This window comes from Colossoma macropomum, unplaced genomic scaffold (assembly GCF_904425465.1).
Source record: "Colossoma macropomum unplaced genomic scaffold, Colossoma_macropomum, whole genome shotgun sequence".
NCBI lineage: Eukaryota > Metazoa > Chordata > Actinopteri > Characiformes > Serrasalmidae > Colossoma > Colossoma macropomum.
Genome location: NW_023494786.1, coordinates 3,805,202 through 3,826,689, shown reverse-complemented (window position 1 = coordinate 3,826,689; position 21,488 = coordinate 3,805,202). Strand labels below are relative to the sequence as shown.

At 44.3% G+C, this 21,488-nt stretch overlaps 1 protein-coding gene across 3 annotated transcripts in view; it reads right to left on the bottom strand.

Annotated features, from left to right (window-relative positions):
- The window catches only part of fgf12b (fibroblast growth factor 12b), a 55,185-nt gene extending 34,200 nt beyond the window's left edge, over positions 1-20,985 (bottom strand). Inside the window, exon 1 of one of the 3 annotated variants that reach the window (XM_036558188.1) lies at positions 20,679-20,985. In XM_036558188.1, the coding sequence (XP_036414081.1) occupies positions 20,679-20,703 (25 nt within the window). In that variant the 5' untranslated portion in view covers positions 20,704-20,985. Of the gene's footprint in view, positions 1-3,787; positions 3,811-3,895; positions 4,223-20,678 lie in introns of those variants that run through there. The other 2 variants (XM_036558180.1, XM_036558197.1) reach the window with 2 other exon arrangements.
- Between the last annotated feature and the right edge of the window lie 503 nt (positions 20,986-21,488).

Below are 21,488 nucleotides of genomic sequence, written 5' to 3'. Positions count from 1 at the left end.
GATATATAGAGAGAGGGAGGAGAGAGAGTGTAAGTGAGATAGAGAGATAGAGAGAGTGTAAGTGGGAGAGAGAGATAGAGAGAGAGTGTGAGAGAGAGATGTAGAGAGAGGGAGGAGAGGGAGAATAGTGTGAGTAAGAGGGAGGAGAGAGAGCAAGAGAGGGAGATATAGAGAGAGAGAGCAAGAGAGGGAGAATGGTGTGAGTAAGAGGGAGGAGAGAGAGAGTGAGTGAGGGAAACATAGAGAGAGAGGGAGGAGAGTGTAAGTGAGAGAGAGATAGAGAGAGAGTGAGAGAGAGCTATAGAGAGAGAGGGAGAAGAGGGAGAATGGTGTGAGTAACAGGGAGGAAAGAGAGAGAGTGAGAGAGAGAGATATAGAGAGAGCGAGAGAGGGAGAATGGTGTGAGTAAGAGGGAGGAAAGGGAGGGAGAGTGAGAGAGAGAGATATATAGAGAGCAGGAGGAAAGAGGGAGAGAGTGAGAGAGGGAACAGAGAGAGGGAGAATGGTGTGAGTAAGAGGGAGGAGAGAGAGAGGGAGAGAGGGAGATATAGAGAGAGAGGGAGGAGAGAGAGTGTAAGTGAGAGAGATAGAGAGAGAGTGAGAGAGATATAGAGAGAGAGGGAGAAGAGAGTGTGTGTGAGGTAGAGAGAGAGTGAGAGAGAGATATAGAGAGAGCAAGGAGAGGGAGAGTGGTGTGAGTAAGAGGGGGGAGAGAGAGTGAGTGAGGGAAACAGAAAGAGAGGGATGAGAGAGAGTGTAAGTGAGAGAGAGAGATGGAGAGAGAGTGAGAGAGAGATATAGAGAGAGAGGGAGGAGAGGGAGAATGGTGTGAGTAAGAGGGAGGAGAGAGAGAGAGTGAGAGAGAGATATAGAGAGAGAGTGAGAGAGAGAGATAGAGAGAGAGCGAGAGAGGGAGAATGGTGTGAGTAAGAGGGAGGAGAGAGAGAGAGAGTGAGAGAGAGATATAGAGAGAGAGTGAGAGAGAGAGATAGAGAGAGAGCGAGAGAGGGAGAATGGTGTGAGTAAGAGGGAGGAGAGAGAGAGTGAGAGAGAGAGATAGAGAGAGAGCGAGAGAGGGAGAATGGTGTGAGTAAGAGGGAGGAGAGAGAGAGAGAGAGTGAGAGAGAGATATAGAGAGAGAGTGAGAGAGAGATATAGAGAGAGAGTGCGAGAGGGAGAATGGTGTGAGTAAGAGGAGGACAGTAATGATGTATTTATTAGTGTATTTTTATACAGTGTTGAGTCTCTATTACTGCCCACATCAGCGTCCATCTCGTCTGTATCGTCTCCTCTGAAGGTTACAGTCTAATGATTAAACACCGCAGCTCACTGTGGGAGCTCAGGACAGTCTATTGCACTACAGTAACTGACCACTGACAGGACAGTGACCGACGCGCCGCTCAGTCACATCCGTCTCTAACGTCTACACTCCTAAAAACACGGTTCCTCAAGGGTTCTTCAGTAAAGACACCGGGCCTCATTCACCGTCCGTCCTTAGGAATAAATTTCACGAAGGTTCTGACTCACCAATGTTCTCTTATGTGGGATTCGTTCTTAGGTAAGAACACAATCTGCACACACTCAAGAGCACGAAGGTGAGAACAGTTCTGCGCTTTAAGAACGCGTCATGAATCTGACGTAGACTTTATCTTAGAACCTTTCTCAAGAACACATTTAAGAACACACTTAGAATATATTGGAGAATGAGGCTCAGTGGGTCTATATAGAACCATGAACATTCAAAGAACCATTTGTTTAAAGGGTTCTCTGCATGGTAAAATGGTTCTTCAGACTGGAATGGAGAATATACTGTATATGGTTCTATACAGAATCTTTTTGAAAAGGGTTCTATGTAGCACCAGAAAGAGTTCTTCTATTGTTACAATGTCAAGCTTGATGTGAACCTTAATGAGTGTTCATGGTTTACTGAAGAACCATTGGAGAACCGCCTTTTTTTAAGAATGTACCGATATTAAGAATGTAATGATATTTAACCTAAATGACGTTACAGCGCAGTTAAGATCGATTAGCTAACTGGTAAACGTAGCTTAGCTGCTGACAGTGATCTTGATCAGTCAGATCAAACCGCGCTTACTTAGTGATTAAAAACATTCTTTATAAAGATAAACAATGATCCACTCTTAGATGAGCCGTTCTTTGCATCAGATCATGTAACGGCCTCAGGAAGGGATCGGCATCAGAGGGTGTGATGGCATCAGAAAACACGGTGTTTGACAATGTAACAGCATTAGAACAGCCTAATGGCATCAGAAAGAAAAATGGCATCAGAACCGTACAATTAAACCTGTAAAAGCATCAGAACTCTGTAATGCTGTTTTACACCAACAGAATAGCACAACGGCATCAGACAGTTTAAATGTATCAGAACAGCGTGACAGAATCAAAACAGAGTAACGGCATCTGAAAAGTATAACAGCATCAGAACAATGTAATAGCATCAGACTTCGTAGCAGCATCAAACAGTGTAACGACTAACATTAAAATGCCATCAGACAGCAAAACGGCATCAGACGGCATAATGGTGTCAGACAGGATAACGGCATCAGACAGCGTAACGGCATTAAAAAGCATAATGCCTTAGACAGTGTAACGGCCTTTGATAGCACAATGGCATCAGACAGCATAACAGCATCAAACAAAGTAACGGCATTGGATAGTGTAATGTCATCAGACAGTGTAATGGCATCAGACAATGTAATGGCCTTTGACTTCGTAATGGCATCAGACAGTGTAACAGCATCAGGCAGCATAATGGCATCAGGCAGGGGTACATTATCAGGCAGTGTAAAGGCACCAGTCAGTGCAATGGCAACAGACAGTGTAACAGCATCAGACAGCGTGACAGCATCAGACAGCGTAACAACATCAGACAATGTAATGTCCTTAAACAGCATACAGGCATCAGAGAGCGTAACCGCATTACAACAGTAAAATGTTATCAGGCAGTGTAACGGCATGAGACAGTATAACATCAGAAAATGTAATGGCATCAGATAGTGTCATGTCCTTAAACAGCATAATGACATCCGACAGCGTAAAACTTCAGGCAACGTATAACAGCATCAGACAGTATGATGTCATCAGACAGCATAATGGCATAAGACATTGAACGGCATCAGACAGCGTAATGGCATTAGATAGTGTAACGGCATCAAACGACATAACGGCATCAGACAGTGTAATGCCATTAGGCACTGGACAGCATCAGACAGCTTAACGGCATCAGGCAACGTAAGGGGATCAGACACGTAACGGCATCAGACAAAATAACGTCTTAAACAGCGCAATGGCCTTAAACGTAATGGCATCAGACAGCGTGATGGTATCAGATAGTATGATGGCATCAGACAGAATAATGGAATCGGACAGCGGAACTGAATTACAACATAATGGCAATATAATCACAATGTAAAAGCGTACTGATGTCTGACGACGTAACAGGATCGTCAGATTAACCCCTTTCCAAGCTATGGGTCCAAGTTTTATTACACACTTCTATAACCTAAGAAAAGCTCCATTAGTTTGCATTGAAGTCGCTGTAGTTACTGAATAATAAGCTAAAGATTAATAGCATCTGAACAGCGTAACAACATCAAACAGTTCAACAGCCTCAGAAATCAGAACGGAGACTTACACAAACACTCTTCTAATAAATATTTGTGCCAGTCTGGCTTTTGCACAACCTTTAAACTGTGAAAAAGTGACAAATGCAAGGAGTAAAAAATAATCTAAAGCTTTTCAAACCCAGGAACACACAAACACGCACAGCTGGGCTAACAGCAGCTACAGGTTTCAGCCCAGCCGGCTCTGCTTTAGCCAGCACCACACACAGCCACACACAGCCACACACACACAATCCCAGAGTGAGTCTGACCGGGTTCAGCAGCGTCACTCTTCACCTCTCCCTCCTCTTCGCCTTCGTCCTCGGCCTTGTTGCGGCGAGACAGCAGGCGGCGGAAGGCGCTCAGGTACCGCGTCATTGTGTGTGTGTGTGTGTTTTAAAAGTCCCCTGCTGGCCTGTAAGTCTTGGCTCTCTGTACTGCGGTGGTCTCTACTACTGTATATAGACCTATGGTGGTCTGCATTGCTCTCTATGCTGTTACCACATTAAGACTATCAGCGCGCACACACACACACACACACAGATCCAATCACACAGCTGACTTTGGGGGGTTTGAGTGATTGGATCTGTGCGTGTGTCGTTCCACTGGGGGGTATTTGACAGGATTAAGTGGTCACCTAAAACCACATACACATGGACACGCCCTGACTTTCTGTGTCAGTTCAGAGACCCTCAGCTGCAGTGCAAAACAAGGCTGGCTTTACACGGTGAAACGTCCACACAGCAGGTTGCACGTTGTAAGTTGCTTTCTGGATCAAATCTTCTTAAACTCTCCTTTAAAGGCTCTTCATAGAACATGATCCTCATACATTTCATATCAAAATGCTCCGTTATCTTCATCACTACTTTCCAAAACCACTGCAGCAGCTTCAGCAGCTGTAAACTCTCTGAGCGCCGTTTCACATGAGTCTCTGATGTGGACTGAACGAAGAATGAAGGGTTTCCAGCGTGATGGTCAGTCCTTAGTGATTTCCTGAGTGTCCATTGGTCAGTTTCACACAGAATGTAGACGGACACACGAATCCACCAGTTCCACACGGTGAGAGGCAGATGACGTGTATCTCAGCCCCTCTTCATAGGCTCATAACTCCGGATGTGAGTGTCGTATGATCTCGTGATGAGATGGAATGGAAAGGACGACTCTACAGATTCAGGAAATATTTGGACCACATCGCGTCGCTGCTGCGAGTCGCCCTGGAAAGCCTGAAATAATCGTTTTAAAGTCAGAGGTGTCGAGTTTTTCACGCCACGTCGTACGTCTTTACATATTAACATCACACGACAGGCTCAAAAAGAAGGTCCGGCTCGATGTTTAGGCCTCAAATGCTCTCAGAATCAACATCATACTGAAGAAGTATATAATTCTACGTTGTGTGCAGTTACACATTTCCAGCAGAGAGGTCTCCAAATCCCCAAATCTTACATAGTGCAGCTTCAAGAAAATTTGCCCTTCTCCTATAAAGTTGCCGTTTTTAATATATCAAGTGTTGTTGCTGCTACTGTAACCTTTCAACGTTACATTAATGTACCTCAAAGTTAAAGCTGCTTATTTCTCCGAAAGATTTGCTGTTTAAACTCAAAGAAGTGTCGTTACTGAGTGAGGAGAATGTAAACAGACTAAAATATGGTGCTGCTGCTGCGAGTCACCCAGTAAAGCCTGAAATAATCATCTAAAATTCAGAGGCGTTGAGTTTTTCACGCCACGTCGTACGTCTTTACGTATTAACGTCACACACAGACTCAAAAAGACGGTCCGGCTCGATGTTTCGGCCTCAAATGATCTCAAAATCAACATCACACTGATGAAGATGTGATGACAGTAGTAGATAATTCACTCACATCCACAGAAGACGCTCCTTCACCAAGTTTAGACTGAGTTCTCTTTGAATTCTCTTTCAATCATCAGATTCATCCCCTCGGGGAAGGAGCACAACCCACGCTACAGAATGTTCTGCATTCAGTTACACACTTCCACCAGAGAGGGCTCCAAATCCCCAAATCTTACACAGTGCAGCTTTAGAAATTCAGCTGTTTTTGTACTGGTTTCTAAACAGCATTAGCCGTTCAGAATTTTTTTACCAGCAAATCTGGGCATGTCTTATTGGAAAGTGAGGATAATAAGATGACTATAAATGTTTACAGTGTAGGAATAGGTACAGGAAGGACTGTGCAGTTGGTTAGAGAGTAACTCAGAAGTAAAGTACGGAGTAATCAGATCAGTTTTCACAGTAAAACCTTGTTACAGCCTGAGAGGAGTAATCAGTCATTTCTAATAGATTACTTTCTCTGAGTAACTGCTCCTTCAGGAGTGTGTGAGGAGTGTGTGGGGGGTAAGGTGATCCTCTCTGGGTGTGTGTGTCAACTCAGAGGGTCTATTCCCAGTGTGGAAAGAGAGACGTGAGACACAGCGCAGATATTAATAACACTGTTTACATGCAGAAAGTGCTGCACAAGCAGATTCAGCAGATTCTTAAACACACACAACCGCTCACACAAGCACACCCCAGCGTCCACCTCTCAGCTCTGTGAATTGTCCCGTCCTGCTATCGGAGTGAGAATAACTCAGTTTTGACACTAGTAGTGTCTCAGTCAGAGGCAGCAGTTCCTCTGTCTGCCAGCAGGGGTCTCTGCTCAGCCAGCGCAGATACAATATTTAATAACATGTATGAGAGCTTAAATATGTTTTCACAGCAGTTCCCCTGTCTGCCAGCAGGGGTCTCTCTTTAGCTGTATTCTGGCTAGCGACAACACAACAACAATTCAACAACATCTGACTCCTCCCTCTCCCCTCCAATACCCTTCCCTCAGTTAGACTCCTCCCTCTCCCCTCTGAACCCCCTCCCCTCAATTAGACCCCTCCCTCTGAAACTCCTCCCTTCAGTTAGACTCCTCCTCTCCCCTCTGAAACCCCTCCCCTCAATTAGACTCCTCTCTCCCCCCTCAATTAGACTCCTCCCTTCAGTTAGACTCCTCGCTCTCCACTCTGAAACTAATCCCCTCAATTAGACTCCTCCCTCTCCTCGCTGAAACCCCTCCCCTCCATTAGACACCTCCCTCTGAAACTCCTCCCTTCAGTTAGACTCCTGCCTCTCCTCACTGAAACTAATTCCCCATTTAGACCCCTCCTCTCACTTAGACTCCTCCACTCAGACTCCTCCTATCAGCAAAAAGTAAAACACACACAAACGGAGAGAGAGAGAGAGAGACAGAGAGAGAGAGAGAGAGAGAGCGACAGAGCACTTAAAACCCAAGAGCTCAGCCCTAAACCCAGTCCCCTCTGTCAGCTGGCTCTGAGACTAACTAACCCACTGACCCCTCACACACAGCGGCCTCAGTCCAGCACTGCTGACCAAAGTCCAATCAAAGTAAACCAAATGATCAGAAACAGTAAAACCACCTATCTGGAACATTGGGACAGCGAAACCAGAACTCAGTCTAAATTACAGGACTATCGGGCCCTAAACAGAGAGCAGGAACTGGCAGAGTATCTCTTCACCGTCAGAGACCCACAGCAGAGACAGATCCTGACCAAGTACAGGCTCAGTGACCACAGTCTGGCCATAGAAATGGGCAGATATAAAAATCCTGGCTGCCCAGAGAGAGAAGACTGTGCGGTCACCGTGAGAGCGGTGAGGTTGAGACAGAGCTGCACTTCCTCCTTCAGTGTGAAAAATTCAAATTTGCACGAGAAAATTTCATAACAAAATTAAAAAACAGTCTCTCAAATTTTGAAATTCTAACAGAATCTGAAAAACTACCAATCTTCCTTGGTGAGGGCAGCTCAGCGTCTCTCGCTGCGAAATATGTAGCAACTTGTCACGGCCTGAGGGACAGTAACACACTCCACACCCCCACCTCCCTGACCCCCCCAAACCCTTCACTGTATATAGGTTAAATACACAGATTGTAATTATTTTTTATTATATAATATATGTTGTCTTATTTTATTTATTTATTTACTTTACCAAGCTTTACAACATTTATTATATTGTCTTATTTTATTTATTTACTTCATTTATTTTAACATTGTTGCTGTTATTTCAATAACCATTATCATTGTTACTATTAATTCTATATTTGTTTTTTAGTTCTACAAAATATGTTCCGCTTTGAGTTGAATTTTATATGCTTTGGCAACATTGTACTCAAAACAGTCCTGCCAATAAAGCTACTTTGAATTGAATTGAATTGAGAGAGACAGAGAGAGAGAGACAGAGAGAGAGAGAGAGACAGAGAGAGAGGTATACAGATTGGTTTGGCTCAGATTTATACAAATTTTATTTCAAAACAGCAGCAGATCTGCAAAACAGTGCTCTATAAAACAGAGTAACTGAGATAAACTATACAGAGACAATATATATATACATACAGACAACAGAGATGCATAAGCCCCTCCCCCTCACTGCCCACATTACTCTGACAGGCTTCACTCAGATGCATAAGCCCCTCCCCCTCACTGCCCACGTTACTCTGACAGGCTGCACCCAGATGCATAAACCCCACCCCGACCCTGCCCACTTTACTCTGACAGGATGCACTGAGATGCATAAGCCCCGCCCCTTTAATGCATACTTTACTTTGATAGGCTCCCAGATGCATAAGCCCCTCCACCTTATTACCCATGTTAGGCTGACAGTCTGCACTCAGATACATAAGCCCCTCCCCTCACTGCCCACTTTACTCTGATAGGCTGCACTCAGATGCAGAAGCCCCATCCCTCATGCCTGCTTTACCCTGATAGGCTCCCAGATGCAGAAGCCACGCCCCTTCGTGCCTGTTTTACCCTAATTGGCTCCCAGATGCATAAGCCGCACTGCTTCATGCCCATTTTGCTCTGATAGGCTGCACTCAGATGCAGAAGCCCCACCCCTCATGCCTGCTTTACCCTGATAGGCTCCCAGGTGCATGAACCCCACCCCTCCCTGCCTACTTTACGCTGATAGGCTGCAGCCAGACGCTGAGTTTCCATCATTCACAGTGGTTTCTATGAAAGCTCTGGAGACAGTGAAGAGCGTATCAGCCATACTGCTTTACATTTGCATGCATATTTAATATATGCTAATTTTTACAGTCTTTCTGTGGCAACATCGCTACACTGTTGGTCAGCACTGTGGAGAAACTGTCAGTGATTGAGGGAATTTAAAAAATCCTTCCTGAAAAATGGATTTTATTTAAAAAAAAAAACTGCAAACTGCTCACACGGCTGAGACCATCACTGCACTGCAGTGCGCTGGGTGATTTTTCACTGCTCTGCACTGCAGTACAGTCAGAAAGAGGAAGCGGATGGACACGGCTGGACTGAAGGACCGTTCTGACCTCTCTTAATGGCCCAGCAGTTTCCTCCAGCTCCTCTCTGGACGCAGATCTGCTCCAGCTGTCCAGTTTCGGCCCCAGCGTGCTCCTCTCTGGCTAATCGCTGTGGTCAAACCGTTAAAACTCGATTTCAGAGCATCAGCCAAGAGCTGTTATCAGATTTTATCACCAGAATCAACAGGAACCAAAAAGCCACATCTCTACTGCAGTGAACAAAGCTAGCAAAGCTAGCATGGTGGAACACATACAAGATGGTAGACATAGAACATGGTGGAACACATACAGGATGGTAACATAGAACACAGTGGAGCACACACAGGATAGTAGATAGAGGACATGGTGGAACACATATAGGATGGTAAATATAGAACATGGTCGAAAACATGGAACACATACAGAATGGTAGACAAAGAACATGGCGGAACATACAAGATGGTAGATAGAGGACATGGTGGAACACATAAAGGATGGTACACAAAGAACATGGTGGAACACATACAGGATGGTAGATGTAGAACATGGTGGAACACATACAGGATGGTAGATGTAGAACATGGAGGAACACATACAGGATTGTAGATATAGAACACGGTGGAACACATTCATTAGGGTATATAGAACATGGTGGAATAAATTGTAGGTATAGGACATTGTGGAATGCACAGAACATGGTGAAACACATACAGGATGGTAAACATAGAACACAGTGGAACATACACAGTATGGTAGACAAAAAACATGGTGGAACACATACAGGATGGTAGACATAGAACATGGTGAAACAGATACAGGATGGTAGACACAGAATATGCTGAAACAAATATAGGGTGGTGTATATATAGAACATGGTGGAACATATACAGGATGTAGTTATGGAACATGGTGGAACACATACGGGATAGTAGACATAGAACACAGTGGAGCACATACAGGATGGTAGATATAGAACATGGTGGAACACATACAGGATGATAGATATAGAACATGGTGGAACACATACAGAATGGTAGATATAGAACATGGTGGAACACATACAGGATGGTAGACATAGAACACAGTGGAACACATACAGGATGGTAGATATAGAACATGGTGGAACACATACAGGATGGCAGACATAGAACACGGTGGAACACATACAGGATGGTAGATATAGAACATGGTGGAACACATACAGGATGGTAGACATAGAACACAGCGGAACACATACAGGATGGTAGATATAGAACATGGTGGAACACATACAGGATGGTAGATATAGAACATGGTGGAACACATACAGAATGGTAGATATAGAACATGGTGGAACACATACAGGATGGCAGATATAGAACATGGTGAAACACATACAGGATGGTAGATATAGAACATGGTGGAACACATACAGAATGGTAGATATAGAACATGGTGGAACACATACAGGATGGTAGACAGAGAACACAGTGGAACATATACAGGATGGTAGATATAGAACATGGTGGAACACATACAGAATGGTAGATATAGAACATGGTGGAACACATACAGGATGGTAGATATAGAACATGGTGGAACACATACAGGATGGTAGATATAGAACATGGTGGAACATATAGGATGGTAGACATAGAACATGGTGGAACACATACAGGATGGCAAATATAGAACATGGTGGAACACATACAGGATGGTAGATATAGAACATGGTGGAACACGTACAGGACGGCAAATATAGAACATGGTGGAACACATACAGGATGGCAAATATAGAACACGGTGGAACACATACAGGATGGCAAATATAGAACATGGTGGAACACATACAGGATGGCAAATATAGAACACGGTGGGACTCATGCAGGATGGAAGACAAATTGTAACAAATTGTAGGTATAGAATACGGTGGAACACACAGAACAGGGTGGAACACATTTAAGATGTAGATATAGCACATGGTGGAACACATACAGGATGGCAGATATAGAACATGGTGGAACACATACAGGATGGTAGACATAGAACATGGTGGAACATGTTCTAGAACATCAGAACACACCACAACACAGGTTTGATATCCAGAAGTTCAGAGGATAAAGATTCAAATCTGAATCACTTTTTGTGCGTTGAGCCGTTAGCGATGCTAATCTTGCTCCGTTATACAGTCCCTTGACAGCTTCAGAGGCTAGCGTTAGCTTAGCAAGTAGGCTAAGCCTGTTTCACACTCAACAACACGGGTTCTGTATCCGCAAGTGTAGAGGATCCAGACTCAAATCTGAGGCAGTAACCTGTTTTTGGTATTGAGCCATTAGCTGATAATATTTTTTCATAAGCCCATTGGTAGCATCAGAGGTTAGCGTTAGCTTAGCGAGCAGGATAAAACAGTGTCACACTCCACAACACAAGTTTGATATCCACAAGTTTGGAGGATCCAGACTCAAATCTGAGGCAGTAATTTGTCTTTTGTGTTGAGCCGTTAGCTGCTACTCTTGTTCTGTAAGCCCATAGATCTACATTCGTAGATGCCGCTTTGTCTGTTATTCTCTATCTGAGGTGATACGTCTGCGCATCCGCCATGTTGGAGAGGTCAAGATCCACTTGTGAACAGATTCACTTGTATTGAGAGACAAAGAGTCTCAGGATTAAATCAGCCACAACTTCCTTATTACTCAACCGATTTTCACCAAATCTGCTTTGTTATAATCCTCAGACGTAGATTAATCTGGGCTGCACGGATCTGCTCTCGGTAGCTTTTATTACTTCAATAACTGACCGTGCTAATTAGTCGTCCGGACCAGCAGGAAAGTATTCAGTCTGCACCTGATGTTAAAAACCGAGTTTAGCGTGAGAAACAGAATCAGACACATCAGCAAATCCATCAATGTGTGAATCAATTCTAATCTTAATACACATAAACATAAAATAAACCCCCAAAACATAGTAAGAAAGGCGGAGCTGAAGTTGGCTTCATATTCGCCAGCTTCTTGTTTGAATTTTCCCGTTCCACCTTAAATGGTGCAGCGGTCGCTTTCTGGTGCCTGAAGCTGCACCATTTAAGGTAGAATGGGAAATTTCGAACAAGTTGCTGGCTGCTGCACCATTTAAGGTGGAATGGGAAAATTCGAGCAAGAAGCTGGCAAATAAGAAGCTGACTTCAGGTTTGTGTAAGAAGGTGCTAACATTAATCTATTATGAATATCTACACGGATTAAGGAATGCTAAAACTGCTACAATGCTTTAACCATCATTGTAAAGAGGAAAAACAATCACATTAACAGGTTCTCTGTGCTTCACCAACCCTCATGGCCATATCTACACAAACATCACACAAACATGAGTGTGGAACACTGCATTCCCTCCGTTATATAATCCTATCCCACTTTTTGAGAGTAATATTCTTAAAATAGTGTAATTTTGGACAGCATCTTTCTTAAACTGCTGCTCTGTAATGGTACTGAATGCAGTCCAGCAGCGATGTTGACCGCCTCAAAATGGTGGCGCCGTTGACGTGCCTGGCTGGACCCAACCCCTATGTGTAAGCCCCTTGGTAACTTTAGAGGTTAGCGTTAGCTTATCGAGCATGCTAAAACAGCAAACTCACCACAACACAGGTTCGATTTCCGCAAGTTTAGAGGATAAAGACTCAGATCTGAGGCAGTAATTTGTGTTTTTTTGAGTTGAGCTATGTTACTCTTGTTCTGTAAGCCCCTTGGTAGCTTTGGAGGTTAACGTTAGCTTAGCAAGCATGCTAAAACAGCAAACTCACCACAACACCGTTTTGATATCTGCAAGTTTAGAGGATAAAGACTCAAATCTGAGGAAATGACTGGTTTTGAAGTGGCACAAAGACCAAATAGAGCCAAATATAACCTTTGCCAGTTTATTTTCTGATTATTTATGTTAGAGAGTGTATTGTTTCTGTTGTTTGGGGCATGTAGAATCTGCAAAAGCATGAATATTCATACATTTTTGCATTCTTAATGAGCGTTGAGGTTCAAAGATGCTCCTGTGCTATCTTTAGCAGAGTCCTAGGCCTAACAATAATGCATGAAAGTATTTAACAGTTTCTTATTCAACAACTATTATTATTATTATTATTATTATTATTATATTTTATTATTATTATTATTATTATTATGATAGTTTAAATTATGACTTTTTTAGGGCACTTTAAATGTGTCCCACTTTTTTCCCCAAGTATGACTTCCGACTACATAATATACACATTCATTTAAGTGCATCTGAACATATATTAGCAATTCTTCTGTCACCACAAACTGATACTGTAACAATGATAATATTACTATGCATAGGAATATGTTACTAAACACAACAGCATGACTTCGTACACTGAACAAACAGATATTCTACTTTACAAACAACTCTCCTCCAGCAGGAAGCCGCAGGATTTCCTGTTCCTGATGTGTGGGTGTAGGCAGTGGTACAGTCCGTCTGGGTGGAGTCTTCCCACAACAGCTGTTTATTCCACACTGCTATTGTCTCCCACAGCATCAATAAATCATCACCTGAATAACTCAACACATCCCCACACTCACATCTACAGTAACAGTACCAGCTCCAGCAGCCACAGCTCATTTATCCACCCCTTCTCTGTGAGAGAGAGAGAGAGAGAGAGAGAGAGAGAGAGAGAGAGAGATAGAGGCTCTGTTTGGGTGAGATGCCCAGCCGTCTGAAACTTAGAGCCAGAATCAATATCCAGCGCCAGCAGCGCTACAGCGTCTATACAACTACGGTTACACCTACACATGTACACCATGTCCACTCTGTCCACCGAAGGCTCTGAAGCACACATACGCTCTATAACTGTGCAACAAGCAAGCTCTTTGCTGTAACAGTGTAATGGTCAGCTCTGTAACAGTGTAATGGTCAGTTCTGCAACAGTGTAATGGTCGGTTCTGTAACAGTGTAATGGTCAGCTCTGTAACAGTGTAAGGGCCAGGTTCAGCTCTGTAACAGTGTAGTGGTCAAGTTTGACTCTGTAACAGTGTAACGGTCAGGTTCAGCACTGTAACAATGTAATGGTCAGGTTTGACTCTGTAACAGTGTAAGGGCCAGGTTCAGCACTGTAACAGTGTAAGGGCCAGGTTCAGCACCGTAACAATGTAATGGTCAGGTTTGCCTCTGTAACAGTGTAAGGGCCAGGTTCAGCACTGTAACAATCTAATGGTCAGGTTTGCCTCTGTAACAGTGTAAGGGCCAGGTTCAGCACTGTAACAATCTAATGGTCAGGTTCAGCTCTATAACAGTGTGACGGTCAGGTTCAGCTCTGTAACAGTGCAGTGGTCAGGCTCAGCTCTATAATAGTGTAATGGTCAGGTTCAGCTCTGTAACAATGTAACAGCCAGGTTCAGCTCTGTAACAGTGTAACAGCCAGGTTCAGCTCTGTAACAGTTTAAGGGTCAGTATCTGCTCAGTAACAGTGTAACAGTCAGGTTCAGCTCTGTAACAGTGTGATTGTCAGGGGTAAGAGGTCTAAAACACATAACTGTCAAGTTCAACTTCTGCTCTTTAACCGCGTAACATTCAGTTACTTTCAAGTTCAGTTCTGTAACAGCGTGACGGTCAGGCTCAGCTTTGTAACACTACAATAGTCAGCTCTGTAACTGCATAACATTGAGATTCAGCTCTGTAACAGTGTCGTAGTCATGTTCAGCTCTGTAACAGTGTGATTGTCAGGTTCAGCTGTGTAACAGGGTAGTGGTCAGTTTCTGTTATGCAACAGTGTAATGTTCCGATTCAGCTCTGTAACACTGTAGTGGTCATGTTCAGCTCTGTAACAGAGTAGCAGTGAAGTTCATTTCTGTAAGAGTCCGGCACTGCAACAATGTAAAAGTCAGGGTCCAATCTGTAACAGTAAAGTTTCAGCTCTGTAACTGCATAGCTGTCAGGTCAGATTCCGTTTCAGCTTGCTAGCTGTGTAAGTCAGTTACCTAACACCGTAACTCCACCACCGTCAGGTAACGGTGAAATTCAGCTCTGTAACAGCGTAACAGCTCTGAAACAACACAATTGTCAAGTTCAGCTTCAGCTCTTTAATTGTGTAATTCAGTTCTGTAACAGCGTGACGGTCAGGCTCAGCACTGTGACACTGAAATAGTCAGCTCTGTAACAGCATAACAGTATAACTGTCAGACAAATGGCTGCAGTAACTGCTGCGTGTGACGGTTATTAAGCCTGTCGTGCATCGTCATCCCAGTCTTATGGAGACGTAGAGGCTGCAGCTGCACTCTGCTGTGACGGAAACATGAACCTGGACGTAACTGTCATGTTTTCAGTCGGATCGTGACTGAAAGGAGCTGCTCGCTCAAACACAAAGAAGCTCTCTCAGCTCTACACTGCAGTTCTCTCATCCACGGTGCACGTGAACTCACTGGGGCTGCGCACTGGCAGCAACTTCACCACATGAAGAGCATCACAATACACGCATCACATGATGCAACACAGACGTACAGCACGAACAGGCTCACGATCAGCTGATTTATTAGCCTGCAAATCTTTGATGAGGCCTAAACACGCCGGTCCTGAGGTTGTGGTGTTGTTGTGGATGACGTGGCTTCTAAAAATGTACCTAAACGTCGACCCGAGGCCGCTAATGTGTTAAAGCCCTATGAGAACGAATGCAGTAGTGGGTTCTCTCGTACATACGGGCCCTGTGTAAGGGTAAAAGAAACACTGATACGCTCATGAGGCCCACACTCTAACCACCCCCCCAACCCTCCACCGCCAGCACAGTTCACTCACACACACCCCGCCCCGGGGGACGCATATCAAAAGGTACTAAAATTAACATTTCAAAACTATCCTTCCCAATATAAGCACTGGGCCTCGTTCCCCAGTATCTTCCTCAGTGTGTTCTTAAATGTGTTCTTGAGAAAGGTTCTAAGAAAAGGTCTACGTCAGATTCATGACGTGTTCTCAAAGCGCAGAACTGTTCTCACCTTTGTGCTCTTGAGTGTGTGTCGATTCTGTTCTTATCTAAGAACGAATCCCACATAAGAGAACATCTTTGAATCGGAATCTTCGTCAAAACTGCGTAAGTGTAAATTTCTACGTAACAACGGTTGGTGAATGAGGCCCAATGTTCGCAGTTATTATACTGATGTAAACTGAAGTAACGCTGCTGGTAACTAATGTAATTATCAAGTTAGCTGGGCCATTATTTCACCATATAATAATAGTAATAATAATTATAATAATTAGTTGGGCATGAATATCAATAGAGGATAACGTTACATTGCGAATGTTCTTTTAAGCTGTGACTTAACGTTAACATTAAACTTATTTCTCTCCCTCTCGCTGGCTGCATTGGTTGCAGTCGACTTAGTTCGGCCCTGCGCAGCGATGACTTAACGCAATACATGCTGGACCTAAAACAATGCATGCTAGTTGGAAATTATGTCTGACTTTATTCCGAACGTCACCACTGAAGTCAGTTTCTGAAGTCAGGCGCTACAGCTGCACACACATTTTCTAAACCACGCTTATCCTTCTGGGTTGCGAGGGCGGCACCGGAGCCTACCCCAGCAGTCATTGGGCGCTCCACACAAAGAGGTCCCTGGTCGCCCGGCAAGGGAACTGAACACAGGCCCTTCCTGCTGTGGGGCGGCAGGGCTTATCCACTGCGCCACCGTGCCGCCCCTCTCCGTAAAACAGAAAGAAAAGAACCTCTCTAAAAGTGTGGCTCTAGCAGGTTTCCCATGTGTGACTTTTCCCCTGTACGCTTAAACCCATCACCCTGCACGTTTTCTTAACGCATTACTTTGATTTAATTTGATGCGTGTCAAAAACGAACTTTCAAGCGCTTCAATTTTGTCTACATGATCGGCCAGTGCTGTGAGGGGGAGTAGAAAGTGTCTGACTTGGCAGCAGTGTTTTTATACCCCTGCGGTCAACAGCAGTTCATGTTGACCATCAAGTCAGCCGAAGCCAGGCTAAGTCGAAAACGAACGCAGCCATCAGACGACCAGTGACGCGTTTAAAACACTGTGCACCACTTTGCTCTGGTTTCCGGATTGAACATCATGTTTCATTGACACGGTGAGATTTGTTTTCTCTCGTTTGATGGGCGTGTCTGAGGTGTCACCCAATCAGAAGCGACCTGTATATAAACCCACCAGATTAAAAAGGCAGTGCACCCAATGGATACTGATAAAGTTTCTACAAATGCAGCCACTGCAGTTTGGCGTACTGACCTGTTATAGATGTTAGCTTGCGTGACACAACAACAACATCGCACCACTGTTTCTATTTTGCTACATTTTGTTGGGGCTGAATGCAGCCCATGTTGGGTGTCGTCAGAGACTGAACAAATGAAGAGGCGGTCACTGGTTAAAATTGAATTAAGAACACTCGTAACACTAAACACGGCATCTGTTTGTGGAGAAAGTCCCGCCCTTCAATAAAAAGAGCTCGGTAAGCTGCGAGCAGAGAAGGGCTGACGATATTGTGGTGCTAGTGGGGAAAGTTCCCCTTCTTTGTGGAGATCTAAGCAAGCGCAGCAACCAAAACAACCCAAAAAGTTTGGTCTGGAGTATTTTGGTCTCTGTACATTCAGAGAGAGAGGAGTCTGGGCTTGTACAGCTGGAAATAACTGCCCAGCGGTGTTGCAAAGATGGCCACCAAGTGAACAGACTTTAAGGACTTTGGCCAGGGCCGGTTTATGAGGAGCCTGGCCACTTCCTATTTCCCCCGTTATATCAAAAACAGGACTGCTAAACAGCAGAGGGCGCCCGCGAGCGAGTCCTCAATGAATGGGAGTGAATGTTGCTGAATGGCTAAAAATGAAGTTAAAATTGTTTCTAATCACTGAACCAGAACTTTAATTTTAGACAGTAGAAGTTTGTATTTCACTGAAACAGCAAAGAAAACTCACCTGTATGTTTCCTTTATTCTACAGCAACCGGGTTTTGGGCATCAGGACGCTAACATTACTGTTACTGAGTGGCGAGGCTCCTCACACTCACTGAGGTCATGAATGTACATTAGGCGCCGTTTTAAACTCCTATAACTCGAGTTTAAAAGCTCTTAAAAATATAACAGCAGTGTTAAAATGTTTTATGCTGTTCTGTGTTCAAGAAATTTTAACCCATTCATTTTGGACTCGCTCGGGAGCGCCCTCTAGTGTTTGAGAACCCCAGAAGACATTACAGAGTGGTAATTCTCCTCTTTACAAGTTCTCTGCTTTGGAGTCACCACATGTCTCCACTTCCTATATCCAGCATTTCATATTAAAAGCCCTCGGCAGAGTTTTGTAATTGCGACTTCATGACATTTCTTGAAATTCTGAAACAGCAGCGTCAATGATTTGGGGTCAACACTTCAAAATATACAGCAGAAACACTGAGTTCACTGACCCACTGAAATTAGAAGGTCTAACTCTGATAACAGAGGGTGTGGCAGCCAATGTAGCCTTAAATAATCCCCTCCTTCACAACTTATGATGGTATGACGGAGTACCTCTCAATGTCATTTGGCACAGAAAAAACAATAAATATTCCCACTGAGGCTGGAAAATCTGTTTTTGGTAAGAGCTCAATGTAATTTAAACCACAGAGGACAAAAAGTCATTTCTTGGCGTGTTCAGACGAGCAAGGTCTGTATTCTGATCACCATAAAACTATAATCAATACATTCTGATTTTTCAAAATTACTCCATAATTCAGTGTGTGAGGTGTAAACAGAGTGATTCAGAGTGGTTTGGTGTGAAATGGTTCAGATGTCTTTACAGTGGTGGTGATAGGAACCAGGGTCGCCATGACTACAACACAAATATAGACATTTTATTTACTATCCAGAACCACCAGTGAACCTACACGAGTCTTCTGAGTTTATATGGAATGTTGATGATAGAAAATAGTGGAAAATCTGAAATAATAAGTTTTCTTTGGGGACTATTTTGCCTCACAGCGCCCTGCATATTATGTATCCCTCCACCATGAATGGATTAAAAAAAGTTTCAGTACTAATAATATTAATAACATTATTAAATCAGCAAACAATAAAAATAAAACTGTGAAACAGTGGCAGAAAAAAGAAAATAATCAGAAATGTTTAAAATCAGAATAAAAGTAAGTTTAAAATAATATGAAAGTGTCATAAAAACATGCCAATAAAAGTAAGGAAAGTGATAAAAGCCAGTTAAATGCTAAAGTGAAGAAATGTGTTTTTAGCTGTTCTTAAAACCAAATATTAATTTATAAACATGTTCCAGATCTTTGGTGCACAAGGTTTTAGGCCTTATCTAAAGAAACAACAGTCATCAGGCAGTGAATTCATAACCATTTCACGTAGTAACTTTCTGTGAGGGAGCTTTTAGAGTGGACTTCTGGTTCCTATCACCACCACTGTGGACAGTTCTGACTCGGTAAGTTTATCTAGAACAGAGCGACTCTGTTTTCATTTTAACCATTCAATTATGCAGAGAATTTTGAAAGATGGGTGGAGTTCCCCTCTAAAGACTGCTAGAGCTGAAGCTGAAGGTGAATATGCAGCCATTAAGTACAAGTTATTCATTTTCCAACATCAGCAAAACTAAAAATTACCCAGAATCCTCAGCAGCTGAATCTAATCTCAGCTGTGTGAGGGTCAGTGAGTCACTCTTCACCTTTATTCCAGCTTCCATTCTTTTCAGGAGCCTCACTTTCAGTTCCTCAAAGAATCTGCGGACACACCTCCAAAGTTCAGTCTTAGAAGCTGGTTGATCATTTTCTGAAGTAATCAAACACATTCAGTGGTGTTGAGGTCTGGACTCTGGGTGGTCAGTCCATCGTTCAGCTTCTTTGTTTGATGTGTCCGTCTCCTTTTCTCAGTGAGGTTCTTCTTGATCAGCTATACATCCTTTCAGACCCATAGCACTGAGTCGTCTTCTCACAGTGGAAGGATGGACAGAAACACCTGTGGATGTTTTCAGATCTGAAGCAGCTTGATTTTCTCCTCTCTCTCAAAGATGAAAGCTTTAAGTGCTGTTTATCTGATGGGGGCAGTTTTGGGGGTCGACCAGCTCTTCCAGGTGGTTGCTAGGAGACACATTTCCCCCATTATTATCCTATATCTAATCAATAAGTTGTACTTAACGGCTGTTTTGATGGACAATTGTAGGGGGTGCACTAACTTTCGCACAGTACGTAAACGCAAGGACTCTGTGTGAAGACCCGGTGCAGTGAAGTCAGGGTGGGCAACATGTCCTGCATGCTGATCACCGACGGCAACGCCATTAGCCCCCCAACACACACACACACACACACACACACACACTCACACACACACACTCACACACACACTCACACACACACACTCACACACACACACACTCACACACACTCCATTAACAATTTAGCCCATTCAAGACGAATGCACGCGCATCCATCTCTTCCCCATGCACATAAACACGCGCGCACACACCTCTAGACACAACACACAGGCTCGCGCGCGCGCGTTCACACGCGAACGGGCGTGTGTTGGGCGAGGTGGTGACGCTGGAGAGGCAGATGTCCCATGTTAAACATCTCCACACGTCTGCAGTGTGCGCGAGCACTCATGTGTGTGTGTATAAATGTGTGTGCACGCGCATGTGTGTGTGTGTGTTGTGGTGAAACGCGTCACCGTTGCTTGGTTTTCCTTTTGCTGCATCAGGATGCTGAACACACGCGCGCGCGTTAGAGTACCGCAGTCTAACACACGCACACGCGCGCGCGCGCGCGCGCACACACACACACCCTTTACTCACCAGCTCCTTTGTCCTTGGTCTCCATCTCCCCGCTGCTCGCGCAGGATGAGGATGGTGGCGGTGATGAAGGTGGTGAAGTCGCCTCGTTTTTCCTCGCGGGCGCGGCTCTCGCGCTGCTGCTGCTGCTGGGCTTGTTGTGATGCTGCTGGGAGCCGCGCTCGCGCCTGGATGTTTCTGAGAGAGGCTGAGTGTGTGTGAGTGTGTGTAAGAGTGTGTGTAAGTGTGTGTGTGTGTGTGTGTGTGTGCGTGTGATGGAGAGGAGCCTTTGATCCCGGGCTGATAGAGGCTCGCGCGCGGTTTACCTGCTGCTGTCCTGTCCGCCGCGCCGGGAGGCGGAGCTTCTGCCGCTGCTGTCAGTCACTGCTGAAGCCCCGCCCGGCAGCAGCGCCCCGTGACGTCACGGCCCTTAAGGTGCCACGGAGTGAAAAACGAGCGCTAACCTGTGGCTCCACCAGCTCTCTCTCTCTCTCTCTCTCTCTGTACTGGGCCAGTTTGGGGTGTATAGGTAATTGTACTGGGCCAGTTTGGGGTGTTGGGATAATTATATTGGGCCAGTTTGGGGTGTATAGGTAATTGTACTGGGCCAGTTTGGGGTGTATAGGTTATTGTATTGGGCCAGTTTGGGGTGATGAAATAATTGTACTGGGCCAGTTTGGGGTGTAGAGATAATTGTATTGGGCCAGTTTGGGGTGTATAGGTAATTGTACTGGGCCAGTTTGGGGTGTATAGGTAATTGTATTGGGCCAGTTTGGGGTGTTGAGATAATTATATTGGGCCAGTTTCGGGTGTATAGGTAATTGCACTGGGCCA